We start from the raw sequence: 20,999 nt of genomic DNA on the forward strand, positions 1-20,999 counted from the left end.
GAAGGGTTAAGATGTGAGAGGGATGAATATGTGCAACATAGAGGATAGGGCACTGAAACTACCGTGTATAATATAATGGTAGATACATGTCATTATAAATTTGTCCAAACCCATGGAATACAGAATATACGTCATCAAGAATAGATGGTGGACCAAATGATGTGTGAGTGGAGGTTCATTAACTATAAAAACTACACCACTCTGGTGGGGCATGTGATAATGAGGGACGCCATGCATGTTAGGGGTAGGAGTATATGGGAAATCTCTATACCTTCTTTCTGCTCAATTTTGCTGTGAACCTAAAAGTGCTCTAAAAAATAAAATTTATTAAAATTTTAAAAATCTCAGAGAACTTACAAAATATCATTTCTTTACCTAGATACACAAACTGAAAACCCCAATTTTAAAAGCTGCAGCTCATTTTACAGGAAAAACATTTTCTTTCTTCCAATTTAAACTAAATTCTTTATAAACTGAAAACTTAAAAAGAAACGTTCCTGGTCTTTTGCGAAGAACTAGAAGAGTTATTGTAATGCAAGGGGTTTTTGTTTTGTTTTTCAAAGACTTGGCTAATATAGTCTTATTTTTAAAAATCATATAATTACAAGTAAGATTTTAAGTTAATCGTTTTACTAAAAGAATTGAAAGATAACATGAATCTTTCCGTGAATTTTTTAAGTGCCCTTGTACAATGTCAGAAATATTAATATTGAAAATAATATTGAAAACTAGCTAAAATATATGACCGTGTGCCTAGTAACTTTTAAAAAGTAAATGTTCACAAATATTCAGTTTTTTAAAAATGCTTAACACATTGAGTTGGAGGTGATTCACCTACCAATAATTTCATGACTGGTTTCATCTGTCTAAATAAAAAATTACTAAATTAGGAAGGTAGATCATTAGCAAATCAAGAAAATAACAAAAATATTACACATCTAAAAGACTTTAATGACAGTCTATTCCTTCCAAAAATGAACTCTGATATCTTAATGGAGCATCTACAACTCAAAGAATATTTACAAGAACTACTGAATTCTGAATGACATAATTAAAATTTGAAGTTCCCATTCAAACAGATGTTTATTCTAAAAGAAGACTTTCAGACTTCAAGAAAATATCAACAATTTACTCTAAAATAAAATATAAAGTTAATAATGAATTCCCTACCCATTCACCCAACAAAGACATGTCTCTCAGTGGCTCCAAACTCCAGAGGGAAACAATTAGGTTGCTGCCTCCATATAATTTTGCCAACTAAGACAACCCTGTAGTTTATCCCAATGTTGGAATGAAAGGTAATACTAGGATCACATTCAAATAAAAACAAGGCAATATGTCTGCTTAAATTACGGCAACTTTATCTTACAGCACTGCTCAAGGTCCAAAAGTTTCAGTGATCTGACTTTCAGTACTTTCAACAGATATCTTCTTGAAAACTATTTTTGTACATACACCAGTTAAAGAATTATGCTACCACCTCACAAGAAAATAGAAAAATAAAAGCAACTCAACCCACAAAGGTTCAATACAAACCTATAAATAACACCAAGCATCTGTGCAACAGCCAACTTGGTGTCCCAAAAAATTTATGCTAATGAAATACTGTAACTCATTAAACATGTTGACAGCTCACTGTACTAAGACATTGAAATCTTACATCAGAAACTGACTATAACACTTTGTCAAGGTTTAGATTACAAGAATACAGGCAAAACTCTATTATAACAAGGTCTGTTCTGAAAGAATATTGCTAAATGAGATTTTGGAGATACCAAAAGAGATCTGTGATACACTGTACAGCCTATCTCCAGTGCAATGCAATAAAGCAACATGAATTTCCCGTACAATTAAATAGGCCTTCTATTTAGTAACATTCTTTACAGTCTAAACTATAGTACATGTGTTTAAATAACATCTCAAGTGACTATCACCAATTTAGTTTTGTGGCACAAAAACAATATGCAAATAAGAAAACTGGAGACAGAAAATCTGCAGAGGAATGAAGAGGTGAACCACCGTAGGTCCCTCTTGGATACAAGCTCCACAACTTGTGTCAAGTTCTCTGAGTTTAGCTGAGCATTTTTGATCCAGACTGAGTCCAGCAGTCTCACAAATGAAACTGGACTGGGTCCAGTAAGGGGTCTCTGGTTAGGTATGGTGACTGGAAGACAGGGAATCATGGGTTCATCTCAATGCAAGGAGTCTAGAACTCCTCCATCTGGAACTCCACCCAATTTCATGTATAAGGATTATGGACCCAGAAACTGATTTTCTAGAGAAATGAGCAAACCTTACCAAAGGTAACTCAGAGTTACAGTGGCCATACTAAGGAAGTTTTAACCTAGATCAAACTGTTCATTTGCAAGGCACAATAGAAGAGACTCAAATGCCTCAGAAACAATGGAATGTTGAAAGCAGAGGCTTCTAAATGACTAAATAAATCAAAACTTGTCTCTCTCAAAGCCTCATTACAAAAGGCAAATAAAAAGCTTAAGCAAGTAATTGATGATTTAAAACAAAAGTATATACTGACGGACTTAACTCCAAGTGCAACTTCTCTCTTTCCCTCTATCCTCCTCTACCTACTCTGAATCCACTAACCTTTTAGTTCTGTTTCCTTCCCCTACCCAAAAGATGAAAAGGAAGCTAGACAAATGCCTTACAAAGTTATGACCTATGATCAATCACATCTGTTTTTTTATGTCTTGGTCAAAATCTTGAGCTCAGAGTAAGTGAAATGTTCCCCTGTCCCAAAGAAAAATCCCCCAAAACTTGCTAAGTATTTAGAATTCTCATTAATACATGAGATCCAGCCTCCAAATATGGCTTTCTGTTATAAGAACTATTTTCAGCCAACTAATTTTGTTTTGTAAGAGAAATTTACATCTATAAAGGAAATCTCCATTTGTAAGGGTGTCTCCTTGACACAAGAGGAGGACTAAATCACTAGAAACTCTTAGAATGAAGAAAGCAGAGGCTTAAATCTGCATAACAAGCCTTACTTTTGCTGAAGACGCTTTTCCTGTCCATTTTGTCTTAACCATACCTTTACTTACATCCTTCTTTCCTTGTTTCAGCAAATGATGGTATTTAAGTATGAAGTCTAAGCTCTGTACCTTTGAGATGTAAATGTTCTATGCTGTTTCACCTAAGAGCCATCTGTTTGGAAATGCAAATTTAGGGGGGAGGACTCATAAGAAGAAAACAAGGGAGGGGAAACAGTGTGTAAAATGGCAAATGAAAAAAATCTTAAAAGTCTTTTTCACCAATGTCAGTAAGAAGTCTAGCCATCTGGGTGATTAATCCTGTCTCATTTGCCACAATTTGAATCTAGCTATTCTTTTATAAACTAGTGATTTTTCTATCTGTACCTGGCACATAGCTAAAATTTTTAAATGAAACTATATGGGCTAGCCTGTTAGCTCAGTTAGTTAGAGCGTGGTGTTGATAATGCCAAGGTCAAGGGTTTGGTAACCCTTACCTTTACCTCTGCAAAAAAAAAAAACAAAAAACTATGATCTCTATTTGCATCTGCCTACATAATTATGTATGTCTATGTATGTTATATATGTATGGTTGTTTTTTTTTTTTACCTCTGGATGGCATAAAAAGAGCTCTATTTAATTGGCTTAAAGAAAAATAAACAGTTATACAAATTAATATTCCTTAAACTCTAAGACAGGAACTAACCCCAAATATTTTTCAAGTTCATGTGACTTGGGTAAGTAAGACTAGACTAATATTGTTGGTTTAATAAACACAGTTGTGTCTTGTTATCAGCTTTAAGTACAACATTAAATAAAAATTATAGGAGGCCACTGTTTTGGACTAAGTTTCTGCACTAGGCCCCAAAAGACCAGACTAAAAATCAAAATGGAGTCACCCCATTTCAATTCACATCACTAAACTCAAACTAAATTGCTGTCTGACCTTCTGAGAAATCAGGAAAGAAAGATAATAACCAATTTCCCAATCATGGTAGTTTAAATCTTCAATAGGCATGATAATGAAGTTCGCTCTGCTTTAATCATTATACAAAATGGATAGCCTGAAGTAACCTGATGTTTAATAGTCAGTTCTTTTTCTATTGTTTTGTCCCCCTGTCCCCACCTTACAAGGAAAGGATTACTTTGAAATGACCAATCTACTTTTTGTTCTTTGTTTCTGCTTTCTTTAGCCCTTTTTCCATCAAGTCAACCTCTTTTGCTCTGCTCATTAGAACACTTATTCTAATTTATCAAAGTGTTGCCCAATTCTAGAAATGCAATATAGCCAATTGAGATCTTTAAAGTCTTGCAATTTTGTCCTTTGACAATAATATGAGCCTAACATTTTTATTTTAGCTGCTTTTACTAGTCAAATAAGTCTGTTATCTTTCCTAGATGTTAAAGATTACAGAACTATGAGTTCAACCTAAGGACAAATATGCAAGTGGAAGTGCAGTATCCATTACTTCATGTATATCAAGGACAACAGTAAAGCAAAAAAAAAAAATCCCATGCATTTAACTTTTTTAGGATTATTGTTTTCATGATAACCGCCTAGCATGAACATGCTGTAAAAATAGCTAATAGGGAAATAACTTGATGATGGCTGGCTTTGTTTTGTGTTATAATACGTCTTCTTAAAAAGAATTTCCAAAATCTTTTTGGTAACTTACACCCTTGGAGTTTTGCTAAGTTGAATTAAATGACAGATACTCATTAACTACGTAGATCATTTTCAAGTAAGGTATAATACTGAAACATTAACTGCTGAACAAAAGTTATCCACTTCTGGCTTCTTATTCCAGAACTAAAAATATTTGGGTCTGTTAGCAAACATGTCCTGTGTCACATTCAAAAATTGTACTATGAGGAAGCACATGCTTCTAAAAAATCAAAGTTACTAAAAGTTACAAATCCTAATATACAGTAATTAAAACTAGAAATGAGGGAAATACTCTGTGCAAGGAAAGTAGTATGTGTTTTTGGTAAAGAAATCTGTAAGGTATAAAGGCTGTACACTTGTTAGGGAAGAAGAGTAATTTCTGTCATCAAGTAGAATGACTGGTTGTTCCACTATGGGAAAGAGGAAGAATACAGGACAAAACTGAATGAATTTAAGAAAAGTATAGGCTTGGGGAAGAGGAATCTTGAAAAAGGAATTTTATGTGTGGTCAAGCTGACTAATATTTGAATGAATTTATTTACAAGTTATTAAAAAAAATGATAAGCCTTAGTATCCATCAAAAGTACATTGGTACAAAGTTTCCTTGGAGTATTGGTCTGTTCCTGCTTTATTAGGTCTCTGATTTATCCTCTGACTTCAAAAATTCTATTTCAGGGCCAGCCCCGTGGCGCACTCGGGAGAGTGCAGCGCTTGGGAGCGCAGCAGCGCTCCCGCTGCGGGTTCGGATCCTATATAGGGATGGCCGGTGCGCTCACTGGCTGAGCGCGGTGTGGACGACACCAAGCCAAGGGTTGCGATCCCCTTACCGGTCATGAAAAAAGACAAAAAAAAAAAATTCTATTTCATAAAAGTATTATACACCAATGCTTTAAATTTGAACCTGTCAGTAATGAAACAGTTTTCTAAACCAAGTTTTTAAGTTTCTAAACCTTTTTAAGAAAACATTCAAGGCATCTTAAAATCCTAGATTAGGACTAATTTCAAGCTTATCTCCCTACATAATATCTCTATTTGTTAAATTCTGTTCAACAAATATTTATTGAGTAACCAAAAACTAAGTGCTAGGGAATTCAAAGATGAAAACTCATAGAACCTTCCCTAGAGCAGCTGATAATGCAGTGATTCTCACTACTTTAGAAGGTTCCAGATCCTTTTGAGAATTTTATAAAATATATGAACCCTTTCCCCAGAAAAATACATACTTTTTCAAAAATTTGCATACAATTTCCAGGCGTTACCTTCACCTGGAGTCCATTTATCACTTCCTTAAAACTCATGGACCATTGCTTAAGAGCTCCTGGTCTAGTAAAATTAGACTTTTTCTTAGAAAGGGGAAGGTGGGAATAATTCCAAAGAAAACCCAAAAAACCAATATATGAGATGACACAAAATCACATAGATTGGACAGTATAAAGACAAATATCCCACGATGAGTCAGATTATCTGTACTCAAATCTTGGTTCTGCCACTTACTGACTTTGGACAAGTTCCTTACCTCCCTAAGCCTTAGTTTCCTCATCTAAAGAATGGGAAAGGTGATAATACCTGGCTCTTAAGGTTGTTTTAATAATTAAATAAAATAAGGCAAGCAAAAGATAGCACAGTACTCAGAGACAGAGGCACAAGCACAGACCTAGAGTCCCTTGAATCAATTCCTTGTTTTTACAGCTGGAATCCACATACATCCTCACAATAAACCCTAAGTTTCTTACAAAAGAGCCCAACTAAAACATTATCTTCTCTCAAATCCCACCATTGCCTAAAGTAGCTAATGACTTCAAAAACTCTTTTAAACCCTAAGATAATCTTAGGTGGCAAAAATAGTGATATTAAGTTTACCTGCTTTTATTTATTCAGTGTAACATCCCTTCCTCCAGAACCAGATTTATTAGAAAAATAGATGAATAGTATGGCAGCAACTCTGCATTAAATTGGCAGAGCTGACTGCGTAAGAACATATGTAAAAAGCTTTTAAATTAAAGCATAAGATAACTTATTTATTTATATTCATTTTATGTCTGCTCTACCTAGCAGTCTTGCCAGAATTTTGGTTTACCACTTTAAGCTGTTTATTTATTTTTTTTCCAAATTACACACCTACTATAGCATATGTAATCTTGCTTTGTAAAAATCAAAACCCATATACCATGCTTACGTATTTTTACTTATTTAACTCTAGTAGTTGTACTATGGTTCTTCATCAATAAGTAGTTACTGATGAACTTCAATATCTCTTATTATTTTAAACCATACAGAATTTATTAATCAAAAAGAATTTTAAAGAAGACTGGGCACCTCTGCTTTAAAAAAAAAAAAACCATCTAAACTAATGCAATAGAATGTTATACCCCTATTTTAAAAAATTCACTTGGACTGATCCTCTGTCCAAAACAAAATTAGGCAAACACACTAAATCACTCTAGTTTCTTTCATTTTCTAACCTAAATATTACAGAATTTTCAAAAAGGTATTACATATTTTCAAAGTAATTGGATAATATTTTTACACTTTTTCCTTCTTGGATGAGATACTGTTAATATAATTTACAGCTATCTTGTATTAACTGTAATCTAACACAGTTTTTAAATTTAAATTTTGAAAATGTAAATAAAACACAAATATTCTTCTAAATAATGCTTCCTCCTGAAGTTATATCATTTATATGAACAAAAGTATCTCTTCCAACTAAAAAGCAATAAGATAAAATCAAAATTTATGACCTATGATCTTAGGCAAGTAACCCTCTCTGGGACTCTAGTTACATAACATAAAAGAGGATGCTTTATGATTGTGCACAGCAATATGAAAGGGGGAAGATTAATATATCTTACCTTTTTCTTCTTTTCCCACTCCTAGAATGAAATAAAAAATAGACAGCACTCAGTTTATAAAAAACACAATATACCACCTTTCCGTCCCTCATCTGTCCCTGCCGTACAGCTACGGAGAAGAAATGATAGAAAGGGAAGACTCCAAGGCAAGGCTTCCAACCAAAGTCTTTTATAATGCCTGAGTTTTTCACTTACTGTCCAAAATTTTACCAATCACAGATAGTACATGAGTTAATAAATCTCGTCTTTAAAGCACAATCACTTCTGAGAAGATTAAAGGGCTTTTACCAGTTGGTAGGTCAGTCAGTCAGTCGTTTTAACATTATAACTGTTTCCCTTACATTCACTATATAAATTACTTGAAAACAAATTCTAAAATATAACCAGCACATATAAATTATATATGTCCTTGTAAAATGCTTTTAGGCAATGGTTCTCCACTTTTTAGGTAAAAGAACCTCTTCATTTACAGTAAAATTTTCAGATCCCCACAACAGTACTTTTGATATTCACTTACTAAGAAAATATGACAAAAATCTACTGTGAATACAACAGTTCACTGTATTTTACTCATAGTAGTATTGATATATAGTTGAAAAATAACAGCACTATATGAGACAGGCATACCATTTACTAGGCACTTAGACCATACTAAAAATGAAAAATAGGAGCAGTTCCCAAAATGTTCTCAGTCCACAGTTGAAAAGTACTGATATAAACTCTAACAGAAAAATGCAGGCAACCTAGCTACTATACGTGTAGGATAAAGAATGATTTAGAGAGGCAGGGCTAAACTCTAAATCCATATTGGTTCAATCCTCATGAAAGACAATCACATTATTAAATCTTATAAAATCATACAATTTTTATTAACAGAGCTTTACAATACTGTAAATTAATTCAATCAAATGGTTTTCCCTAACATTTAGTTAAAAGTAGTTGAATTAAGGGAATAAGAGGAGTTGGCATTTGGTCAAGTAGGAAAGGAGAGGAGGGCAATATAGTACAATGGCCTTTCAAGTCATATTGCTGAAGTTGACCCAACAACATAACCCAGTAACTTCCCTCTCTACCCTATAACCTTGAACATAATCATCAGATTCCTCATTTGTAAAATGATGTGATAAGCATCTACCTCATAAAACGCCTAAGAAGACCAAATAAGATAATGCACATAAAATGTTTACACTTGCCAAACTCTCATTACAGAAAATCATATCTATTACAGAAAATTTTGAAGTATTGAGCACTTAGATGTTTGGCCAAGATTATAGTAAAGCAGGAAGCTTAGGGTAGTATGAATCGGAGAATAGGAATTAAGAGATGGAAGAATATAGGAAAACCTAAGAAGCCACAAATAATCTTTCTTCCTCTTCTTCTCACTCCCAGAGAATATGATCCACTGCTAAGGATCCAAAACTTAAACTAGTAATATATTAGGACTAAAGTTTTAAACAGACTTCTGTAGGCTTGCCTGAGAACTTAAAAACAGTATAGTAAAACATGTTCCAAGTTCAAAAACTGTTTTACACGTGATCTGGAAGACAATCTATTCAAAAATTAGGGACTATTTTTCCTTTTGGAATTAAACAGCTTGTCTTTGTGAGCAAGTATTTGCTAAGAATCCAAATGTAATTCAAACAAATTATTCCGGGCCGGCCCCGTGGCGCACTCGGGAGAGTGCGGCGCTTGGGCACGCAGCGGTGCTCCCACTGCAGGTTCAGATCCTATATAGGAATGGCCGGTGCACTCACTGGCTGAGCGCGGTGCGGACGACACCAAGCCAAGGGTTGCAATCTCCTTATCGGTCCCAAAAAGACAAAAGACAAAAAAAAAAAAAAAAAAACAAATTATTCAAATTAATTATGAAATGCTACTAAGTATAAATCTACCATATAATAACAGCCTAAAAATGAATTGAGATAATATTATAATTCAAAGACCATAATGAATGAGAGCTTCCCAAAATCATTCTCATGGTAAGATACTGAAACGCTTACAATTTCTTTACTCTCAAAAAAGTTTTACTAGTTAGTAGTTCTCACTTTTTCCAACTGACTCTGACTTTTCCTTTATCTCCTGCTACAGTCATGTGCCAGACTCAAAAGGCTATCTCACCCTTCTACAAGTCTAGTTTGAAGAGCTGTAGAAAGCAGTTTACAAAGTGAGATGGTGAAGCAAGTATAAAGGAACACTTCCAATGACGAATGAATGAGGACATAGGGAGGTACCAATTCTGCTTTAAGCAAAAAACCCTTTGTGCCTTAAATAAGTAGTAATTAAACTCTAAGTCACAGGAGTGAATCAAAAATGCTGAGCAGTGGTTGAATAAATCTCACTCACCTACCTGCCCTAGCCCTAAGTGGCTGTGCTTTAAAACAGTGCAATATAGGTGAACAGGACAAAGGTTTCAGGGTCAGATTTAGTTTTAAATCCTGTTCGACTACAGACTGTTTAACCTTAGACAAATCAATATCTCCATACCTCATTGTTATATCAGTAAAATAACAATAAAACCTACATCATGGAGATATTATAAAGATTTATTGAAAATAAAGAGAACACAATGCATGGCATATTGTAAGCACTCAAAAATTAGTAGCCATTATATCTCAAGCCAACAATGTAACTCCACATCTAAGGGTGGTCTAGACCTGTGCTGTCCAACAGGGTATCCACAAGCCACATGTGGCTACTGGGCACTTAAAACTCAATTCAACACAGAAAAGTCTGAATTGAGATACACTGCAAGTGAAAAGTACACATTGGATTGTGAAGCCTTAATACAAAAAATAAGACAAAACATAAAACAGCTCATCAATAACTTTACAGTGATCATATGTCAAAATAATACTCTAGCTATACTGGATTAAATAAAATCTACTATTAAAATTGATTTCACCTGTTTCTTTTTATGTTTTAATGTGGCTACTATAAAAATTAAAATTGCATATGTAACCTGTATTTTATCTTTATTGGACAGCTCTGGTCTGAACAAATCACAGTTTCAAATGCAAAATGGGATAAAAATTTCATTAAGTGCTTCATATGAATTATCTAGAAGACTGTAGATCCTAATGCACTTTAAATTTCTTCTAATTGAACTAGTATAGTTTTAATATCCTGTTTATCAAATTCATTTTATTATTTTATACCTCCCATTCTCTTGATTATCCCCATTCAATCTACTGCCTATTCACGAGGACACAACTCATCTTCCCACTCTGGTAACAACAGTACTCATGATATCTTACAAACTAGCTGAAGAACATCATGTGACAAGCCATCCTTTTCAACCTACCGCATGCACTGTCTGTTCTTCAGATAATATTAACAAAAGCTTACTTTAAGACCCATCTACATTCTTAGGAAATGTTTTTCTGCCATAAACTCAGTATTTTATTTTGGATTAAAGCAATGTATCCCATTTCTGACTTTCCTATCAGAAAATCTACCTTCTGGTGGTAAGCAAGGCTAAAATCTAGTTTCAAGTTGGGCTACTTATTAAATTAATATAGCTGCAAAAAGAAAAACATTCTTTTTCAGTCCTAGAGAAAAGGAAAGCACTAATTAAGCAATGTGAAAAGTTAACTCCCTTTTATCTGCTAGGACAGCTTGAGAGAAAGGTTTAGAAATACTGACAAAGACTATAAATTTAACCAACTCTTCTATTACTTATTAACAGTATTGACAGGACATGTCATTGTGCTGAACACATGCTGCTTAAATTAGACTACTATAGCTGGGGAATCCTAACTTACAGTATTAAAAGTATAGAGTTACATATCACTTCAAATTTCTCCAAAGCATTTCTATAGACATTACCATGTTAGTTCCCTACAAACATCACTGGCTGGAAGTAAAGCTGATATACTTTCCCCTCTTTGACATGCAAAAACCAAGGCCCAGAGGTTACAAATAACTTAACTTGCCCAAATAAAGCTAAGAATAAGATTAAACATAAAAAATTCTATTGCTGCTAGTGGTTAAGACTGTGGACTCTAAAGTCAGATTGTGAATTCAAATACTGCCTCCAACACTTAGTACGTGTGACCTTGGACAACCATTTGTAACCTTATTCCCTCTGTTTCAGTTTTCTCACAGGGATAATTTTAGTAGTTACCCTCATGAAAATTAATATAAAGTGTTCACATCTAGAAAATTCTCAATAAATGTTTGCTATTATCATTTAAGGCTACAGAATATGAAAAAAGGAACATATGGAGATGACATTTTTTAAAAACAAAACTTTCTGTCATACGCATATTTCTAGAACATTCTGAACCACAATCATAAATGTTCAGATTTATAACATGCACATTTTTGGCAAATTCATTCTTCATGTCTCTTCCTTTTTTTAATTGCTTCTAGAAACGTGCAAGAAATGAAATCTAAATTAAAATTGTGATTTTTTCTTAAAGGAGGACTTCCCAATCGAGAAAATGGTGAAAGGAATGTTCAACACACTACTACTTAGTATTGGTATTACCCAACTATTTCTTTTGCATAGAGTATACTTTGTGGTAAGTTTTACCAGAGGGCATTTTCAAATTTGTAGTGGCTAATTTTTAAAGTTATGTTTCCCAAGTCATGATATATAAATCTGAAACTCTGTTGCATGGTAACCAAATCCCAATTCTGAAGGCTAGCTAGCACATACATATTTAGGAAAAAAAAGAGAATGTCAGGGTCAGGGGGATAATGTGTCTCAGGGAGTATCAATCATACAGCTCAACAAAGTCTATACTGATCCTCTAGTACTACTTGGCACATGGTAGGTGCTCAAATAATCTAAGTAAGCTAAAACATGCATAAATGAATAGGAGAAACTTAATAAGTGTTTCTTCAAGTGAACTAAATCAAACAAGAAAGCATATGATCCCAAAAGTTACTAGCATTACCTTGTTTTAGCAACCACCACTAAGTGAAATTATCTGCTTACTTGTTCATCTCTCATCCCACTACATCCCCCACCCCCCCAGGAATATAAGCTCCATAAGAGAGATTTCCTGTTCCACATATTTACAAATTGTTCACCACATTCTCCTGTTACTTAAAATAGTTCTTGGCACATGGTAAGCACTCTATCGTTGAATGAAAATCTCCATACACATACACACACATGTATTTACATGAAAAACATCAAAAAAGTTCTGAAAGGATATAATGGTTGAACCTATTTATACTAGGAGGGAGCATGAGACCAGGAAGAGAGGCATACAATAACTACTCATTTTTTGCTTTAACTCTATTCAAGTTTTCTACAAGCATATCTTTTGTAACTGAAAAACAATTTTAAAATATGATCATGTAAGTCTAAGGTAGTCAATCTACTCTGCTTCTCTATCTTCTTTGTGGGTTGTCATGATCTAATCACCTGCGTGACAAGGGAGTAATATGAAGGCGGATCCTTGAGTTGGTTTTGTAGGGAAACTCAAAGTTAGAATCTTAAACTTTGGAGCTGGAAAGAGTTTAGAGATCATGAAATCCAACCCCTAATTTTACAAACGAGGAAGCAGAGACAGAGTAACTTAATAAAAGTAACTTAACTAATAAAAATAGGGTATTGGTGAAAAATTTTCAAAAACTAAATCATGAAGAACTATTTAAAAGACTAACTTATTATATGTTATCCATAACAAATGATAACCCATAAAAGCTTACTAAAGCTTACTCTCACATATAAACTACAATCTTCTGGTGAAATTATTACTCAAAGGAAAACTATTTCCTTAAGCAAACTATTTAACCAACGAACCCTATGGTTAAGCATCATAATATAACAAAGGATTCACAATACATAAACACAGGGAGTGAAAATTATTCACTCTTGAAACCCTGACACCGTTAGGTGTGCAGACTAACTGAACCAGTAGGCCCTTCTTCTCACCAGGGTATAAAATGTCAAGTATATCATACATTTAAGAATTTATTATACTTTGATTCAAATTTCTGCATCAATTTCTCCAACGTGTATTTAATGGAATTAATGAAAATTAAATATTAAATAGGCATGAAATGAACTAAATATCACTTACAGAAATGATTTAACTATTTCTCCTTACACATACACTGTAGTTCACCAGGAATACAAAAAATTCTAACTTCTGAATAATACCACCTTATGTTTAACAAACTATCTCATTTGATCCTTGCAAAAACCCCATAGACATTAGTAGATATAACCACTCTCATTTAGTACATAAGAAAGAATGAGGCTCAGAAGTTAAGAAGCTTGACCAGGGTCATTCAGACAAGTCCTAGGACTCGGATCCTCTACCTCTTAGCCACTGTTCTTTCCATCACCCAGGCTACCTCACCTTTACCATTTACTGAAATGCAAAACACCTTACAATTTTTTTCTTTCCATACAGGTGGAGGTGAGACTACCAAAACCCTAGCATCCCTACCCTATTTGAAATTTTAACACATAGAAAACATTAGTTATTCATCTTAATGGGATAAGAAAGATATGAAAGTCACCTTAATTGAGAATTGCGCTCATCAGTAATCTTTATGAAATCCTACCAACTATTCAATTATCTTCTTAATGATAATAAAAGTACTCTCTTATTTAGAAAGCTCTCTACAAATGATATCCAAAGGTGTTAAGAAAATGGGCTTTATCATTGAAAATAAAATCTGAAACCAAAAGTGTTACCATTCATTTATTGTTCAACTATGGGTACATTTAACTTACATGAGTCTCATCATCCTCATCTATAAAATGAGGATAACACCATCTGCCTCTGAGTTGTTGAGAAGACTAAATGAGACAATATGTGTAAAGTACTTATCCCTTAAAAAATGACCAGATCATATATTGTTGTTAGAGAAACAAACAGATGCTGATAGGTATTGCTGATAGGTAGTGTCATTTAATTAATATGTACTTTACTAGCTTAACTGCCAGTGAGCCCTTCGTTTTTTCTCCCAAATATTTGGGGCAGGACACAATACATCACTCTTGCTCCCCGGGAACCAATTAAAGTGAGAGATGGACTTCACTCTTCTTCTGACCCCTGTTAATTAAGCCATATAGTAGTAATCTCTTAGTTGACTATCTCAGAATTGGTTATATCTAAATCAAAGCTTACACTATTTTGACTCCTATTCTTTCTCTGAATTGGCTAGCTGCATCTTTCACTCTATTTTGAAATCAAACTAATAAGCCAATTTTATAAATACAAATCATGATACAGTGAATTAATGTTGCATGAAAAGAGTAGGAAATCTTCAAGGGAAGTGAGAGGGACCTAACAAAGAAATTATATTAAGCAGACCATTATGCACTAGTTTACTTTCTCTCCTTTAACTTTCGCAAGCATCATTCTAGTCAATATTAGCATCACTTTATAGACTGGAAAAAGTGCTCACTCTTCTCACTCTTGCTCTCTCCCACCTTGCTCAAGGTGCTCTAACCACTCTTACCTACAGGAAGCCTCTTAACTCCAGGACTTTCCTCTTCTTGTAATCTCTGCCCAGAACGCTCTCCTGTCTCTCTACAAGGCTATCTCCTTCTGCTTCAGTTCTCACCTCAAATAGTACCTCCTCTAACCATCATATCTATAATACAGCACGTCAATTACTCCATCCTTATTTCCTTCACAGAACACAAAATGGCCTGCTTCCGTCTTTGTGTTTAAGGGCGGGAATACTTTGACTTATTACTGCTGTGTCCTGGTTGCTCAGCATACAGGAAGATGCTGGTTTAATGAATGAATGAACACACCTGCCTGCAGTCATTTAGCAAATAAATATAGCATGGCCTGGAAATCAAGTAAATCTAACTGCAAGTTCCTGCACAGCCCTACCACTACTTTTTTCACAGGTGGGAGGGGAGGTGGGCTGGGAAATCAATTTGGCGGCGTGCCTTGCTTTTTTATATTCATTCACTTTAAAGAAATTACAGAGCTACCTACATAAATAGTTAATACTACAAAATATTTAACCCGAACTTCACAAGATATTACACTGCCTTTTAGAATCACAACTCAATTTGAAAAACCAGTGCATTTATGACGCCCCTTAACAATCATAATACTTTGAAACTGTTAAGTAACTGGCATCTGCACAGTTTTTTAAGGTTAAAAGAAAATTAAGTCACACACATATGTATTTTACTAACAGGCTTGTAATATTTTGTTGTTTTATAAGTTGCTTTTAATTTGACAATAAAAATTTAAAAACCAGCCACAGGATGTCATTCTGATAATGGTGATACTGTTCTTTCTTTTAAAAAAAGATGACCCCATACTCTGTTGCGTTTCACTGTTAAACCCACGTTCTTGCAGGTAAAAGACACCTCATATAAAATGCTAAATGCGGTTAAAGCAGACCACCAGCAACATTCCCTTTGTTACCTTACCAGTAGGGTTTAATACTTACTGCTGAGTCCTTCATCCACGGATACTCCTGTCCCTCTCATTCCTAAGTAAGTCAGTCCCAATATTAGGAAAAATAAGCAGGCAGCAGTTAAGAGAAACATCGACAAGTAGTGGGCACTGAAACTCCCTGTTGGGGACACCTCCTCCCGTTTAAATTGCTGGAGAAGTTCCTCTTCAGGTTCGGAAAGCTTCGGCTTATTGTATGTGTTTTTCAGGTAAGTATGATTGGAGCCTGTGTGATTGGCGTGATTGATCCTGAGTGAACTAGAGGCGGTCACCGGCGAATTGGGAAGGAGGCTGTTGGAATAAATCCTTGGGGAGTCCACACTGAAGGGCCCACCGCCGATATGATTATTGGTTTTAAAAAGGGAGCCTGTCGATGAATCCAAGGTTGAGTCCGTGTCGGTAAGTGGCGGGGACAGGAGAGGGGCCAGTTTTTTAGCGTTAACACGGTATCTAGGAACGGGGCCGGAGTCCACTTGATCACACCCTCCTCCCTGCTCTGCCGCTTCTTCGAGGTTTCGGCTTCTATCTAGACTCCCAGCAGCCGCCACCCTGTCATTCATCCCAAGTCCTCCCCCTCCATGAACCGAAGTCTCCAGCCGGCTGCCGGCAGATTTAGTAGTTAGCGGGGAGAGAGACTTACTATGACTCCGTCTGGGCCGATGCCGGGAAAGGGAGTCCTCCTTTAATACCTGTCTGGTGGAAGCCACATCGTCGTCGTCCTCTTCCTCCGAGTCCGAGTAGTTTTCCCGGCAACTGTAGGAGAGAAGACGGCTGCCATTCACGGTCCGGGTCGCCCAAAGCGGCTCCTCGGCCTCCGGGTTCCTCTCCACAGCGTCTTCTCCCTGCTCTTCCTCGTCCCCCACTGCTCCATCTTTCCTCGACGGGGTCTGCAGCTCGGGGCAGGCCGGCCTCCTGGCCCCCCACCACGAGTGGGGCTTCCGTCGCTCGGCCGAGTTGCTGTTAGTCACCTCACTGGCGGCCAGGGGCGCCGGCGGCGCTTTGAGCCCGCGGTACTGAAGAGAAGCCCGGTCTTTCCTCCCGCCGCCGCCGGCCTGGTCCCGGGGACTGGCCTCCACATCCGACTCGTCCGAGCTAAAGCCCAGCAGCACTTTGCTGCCAGCCGCGGGGGCAGCCGAGGCGCCCCCGGGCCCTCCCAGGGGGCTCTCTCGGCCCGAGGCCGAGATTCGGCCCAAGCCCCCAGGGGTCCGTAAGTAGGAGAGGTCGCTCGAGACCAGCCGGACCCCAATCCCCACGGCCGCCGGTGGTCCTGCGGCTGCGACCGCTGTGCCCGCCGTGTTATTGTTATTACTGTTCCGCGTCTTGCTGCCGCGGCCCCCCGACCGGTGCTGCTGCTGCTGCTCTTCCTCTCGAAGTTTCTTCAGCCTCTTGAGGTAGACCGGACGGGTGCTCTCCGTCACCGGACCCGGAGACAGGCCGTAACTGCGGAGCTGAGAGAAAAGCTCCTCGTCCGAGAGCTGCTGAGGCGCCGAAGCCGCCGCCGCCGCCATTTTCTCTCCAGGGTGTTTTACAAGCTCCGCGCTACCGGAAGTGACGCGCCGCCCTAGACCCTGAACTAGACCGGGCTGCGTCGCCCTCCTAGCGCCACGGGAGCCGCGGCCAATGGGAGGCGCAGGAGCAGCTCACCTGAGCGGGAAAGGACCACCTGAGCGGCGAGCGGCTCCCGCGGCAGAGAATGTTTCCACACTCTCACCTTGGGGTGCCGGCGCGTTGTCCCCCTCCTTTTTGTCCCCTCCTGCTGTTCTCAGCCCTCCCCTTCCACGTGCCGTTCCGGGGAGCTGTCTCTTACTAAACCACACCTTGACTTCTTCCCAGATTCCTGCCACCGGGCAGTAATAATTGAAAGGAAATCTGTCTTGAAGTTCATGGCATTAGTTTTCTTTTCATCCTGATTCCTGCTGCTGAGGGAGCCTAAAGAGACTGAAAGAAATCCTGGGTGCCAGACGAGATGGGCAATTTTCCTGACTCCAGGTTCTCTCTTTTCAGTTTGTCTTTCCGCTTGACTCTCTCTCTCTCACACACACACACAAAAAGTGACTTTCCCTCACTGGTAGGTCATCATTTTTGGAAATGAAAGAGCCTGTCATCAGCTTCATTTTATAACTCTGAAAGAAAGACATAACAGATCATCCTATTTATTTCCTTCTAAGCACCTTTTCTACCATAGTTACTTGTTTGTTGATAAATATTGCTTGTTTATTTAAAAATTATTTCATTTATGATCATATCTCTTTGAACTGTAAGCTCCATGTGCAAAGAAACTTTGCTTCTCTTATTAACGACACTAGTAGAATCTCAGTAAACATTTGCTGAATGAATTAATGAATTGCAAAGCTATGATGGCATGAGATGAATATGGGAATAGTGCCAGGTGAGACGGAGAAACCTTCATACGCAGTCAAAAAAGAAAACACAGTTAAGACCTGGAAATCCAACCCTCTCATTTACAGAAAGAAAATGAATCCCAGAGAGGTAAAATTTGCTCAATTTGGTAAAGACCTCTTCCCATTTGTTCAAACCCTGGAAGAACTGGCATTTCCTGGACACCTAAACCCTAGCAGCCATATGGCAGCACCTCGCACAATATCTGACACACCAAAAAATTTTTGGTAAAGTGAGTTATATCCTATTACATTACACACATCTGTACAGAAAAATGTGTTAATCAAAAGCAGAGGTACTAGCTTTTCAGCATCCCAATCCAACAGCAGAATAATGCTTAGTAACCTTAATTTTTGACTTCTCCTAATAAAAGCTTGGCATCTCCTCCAAAAAAGCTTTTATGTGGAAGGATACTTCCTTGTTCTTTATCCCCGAGACTTTAAAATTTACAATTGCTCCTGAATCTATGATCATTAAACAACTTACGAGAGTGTTTGGCACAATAAACTATAGTGGCTATGATGATGACCTAAAATTTATTACCATAATTTTCTGGGTGGGGAGTCAAATTATTACAAACTTACCAGACCTATGTCTCATTGTAGCAGAATGGTTAGGCTGTGAGTTTTGGAATTAAATAAAACTGGACATGAACTCAGCCCCATCTTTTACTTTTATTCGTAGTTCAACATTTGTTTCACACCCTTCTGGCTCTTCGGGTAGAAATCATAGAAACCTGTTCAGCCTCTGATTTTCATAAACTATTAAATGTCCTCTTAAAAGGACTGTAGGACCATTTATATTTCCACATGTGACTTTAGTCCAGTTACTTAATCTTTCTGAGACTTAGTTGCTGTATACACAATGGAGGGATGATAAACCTTCCTCAGAAGTCTATTTGAAGTATTAATGGAGATATTTCTGCATAATGCTTAGCACCATTTCTTACACATAGTGTGCACTCAATAAATATTAGTTAATAATGTAAAGTCAAGCATTGTGTGCATCCATTTCGGTAGCATGGCTCCTGAGAACTCCATGTAACAGCAATTAAAGAAAATGCTACTGCACAGGCAGAAATAGAAATGGTCAAACTTTGCCCAAGTCACTAAATAATCACTTGTAAGAATTAATGAAGATTGACTGCTTTGGTAAACATAGTTCTTTGTCATTTCAGTCCTTGGTTGAAGCTAAGTTTGGAATGAACTAGGAATCAAAGGTCTCCAGTCTCCAAGCTATGTGACTAAGGGCAAATCTCAGACACTCAAAACCTCAACTTATTCTTTTTTAAAATATTGAAATTATTGCTTACCCTACTTGGTAAACAATTAATATTCAATGAACATTTGCTGAGAATGATAAATGAACACTGCATGTGAAAATGTTGTTCAAATATGTTGTTTATATGTTAAGTATTACCACCAGATATTAATAACAATCACAGCTACTGCGAATTGATATACAACTTCACACTTCACAAAAATCTTTCATATACATGGTCTTTTTTATTCTACAAGAAATCTCTCCTCTCTCAAGATACTGAGAGCATGATTTATTGCACAGAACTGTATGGAGTTATAATTGCCCTTTGGGTACTTGTGCATACCCAACACTTTCTCAGGAGAACCCTCACTGCTTCAGCACTGTCACATTCACTTCTGATGTTCTCATTTGCCAATGGGTCTTACTTCTGCTTCCAAATTGGCTAACTTTTAAAGCATGAGGTTTGCTGTGAATTGAATGCCCCCTGCCCCCTGCCTGCAAAACTGACTGAAACTTAATCTCCATTATAACAGTGGGAAATTAAGAGGGTTGGAAATTCAATTATGGTCATTAAAAGATGGAGCCTTTAAGAGGTGATTAGATTGTGAGGACTGTACCCTCATGAATGGATTAATCCATTGATGGTTTAATGGGTGGTCATGTTGTGGTTATGATGGCCTCATAAGGAGAGCGAATGAGAAGCTTAGCTCTCTCTTGCTCAGCCATTTTCTTGCTATGTCATAAGCTGCATAGGAGAAGGCCCTCACCAGATGTGTTCACTGAACTTTGGACTTTTCTGCCTCCAAAACTGTAAGAAATAAATTCTATTTCTTTATAAATTACCTGGTTTCAGGTATTCTGTTATAAGTGACAGAAATGGACTGATACAAGGTTCTGTTGTTAACTGCAGCCAGATACTTGGGATTGCAATCTCAAACTCACTCCTGCTCCGTAGCTTCCAAAAATTTGACTGAGGGAAACATTTATGATGGATTCCGGAAAGACAGGCAGTCCATCTATTCCTCTAGATGTTTTAAATTTTATCTCTGCCTTAAGCCTGGTAATCAAAAACCAATGAAGCTTGGACCACATTACCAACACCCAACCACCCTACCCACTTCCCCCCAGTTCCCAGTAGAACACCCTTCACCATGTTGCCCTTTACAACCATGATATTAGCTTATATTGAAGGACCTTCTAAAGAATGATATGAAACCCAGTATTATGTTCAAATAGATACTGCTGAGGGTTCATTTCCTTAAAGAATGTTCTTTCTGGTTTCCGTATTAGAAATAGTTGCATTTTCCAGAGCAACTCGTTTGTTTTGTTTTCTTTTTATTGAAGTGAAATTCACTTAACATAAAATGGACCTTTTTTTTTTTTTGTCTTTTTCGTGACCGGTGCTCAGCCAGTGAGTGCACCGGCCATTCCTATATAG

The 20,999-nt window shown here is 37.0% G+C and overlaps 1 protein-coding gene across 2 annotated transcripts in view; it reads right to left on the bottom strand.

The window, feature by feature from the left end:
- Window positions 1-17,406, bottom strand: part of LEMD3 (LEM domain containing 3) — a 75,014-nt gene extending 57,608 nt beyond the window's left edge. The window contains exons 1-2 of one of the 2 annotated variants that reach the window (XM_063076016.1): window positions 15,894-17,406; window positions 7,506-7,526 (exon numbers count right to left, since the gene is read on the bottom strand). In XM_063076016.1, coding sequence (XP_062932086.1) covers window positions 7,506-7,526; window positions 15,894-17,406 — 1,534 coding nt within the window. The remainder of the gene's footprint in view (window positions 1-7,505; window positions 7,527-15,893) is intronic. The other variant, XM_063076017.1, reaches the window with a different exon arrangement.
- Window positions 17,407-20,999: the final 3,593 nt, after the last annotated feature.

This window comes from Cynocephalus volans, chromosome 12 (genome assembly GCF_027409185.1).
Source record: "Cynocephalus volans isolate mCynVol1 chromosome 12, mCynVol1.pri, whole genome shotgun sequence".
Classification (NCBI taxonomy): Eukaryota; Metazoa; Chordata; class Mammalia; order Dermoptera; family Cynocephalidae; genus Cynocephalus; species Cynocephalus volans.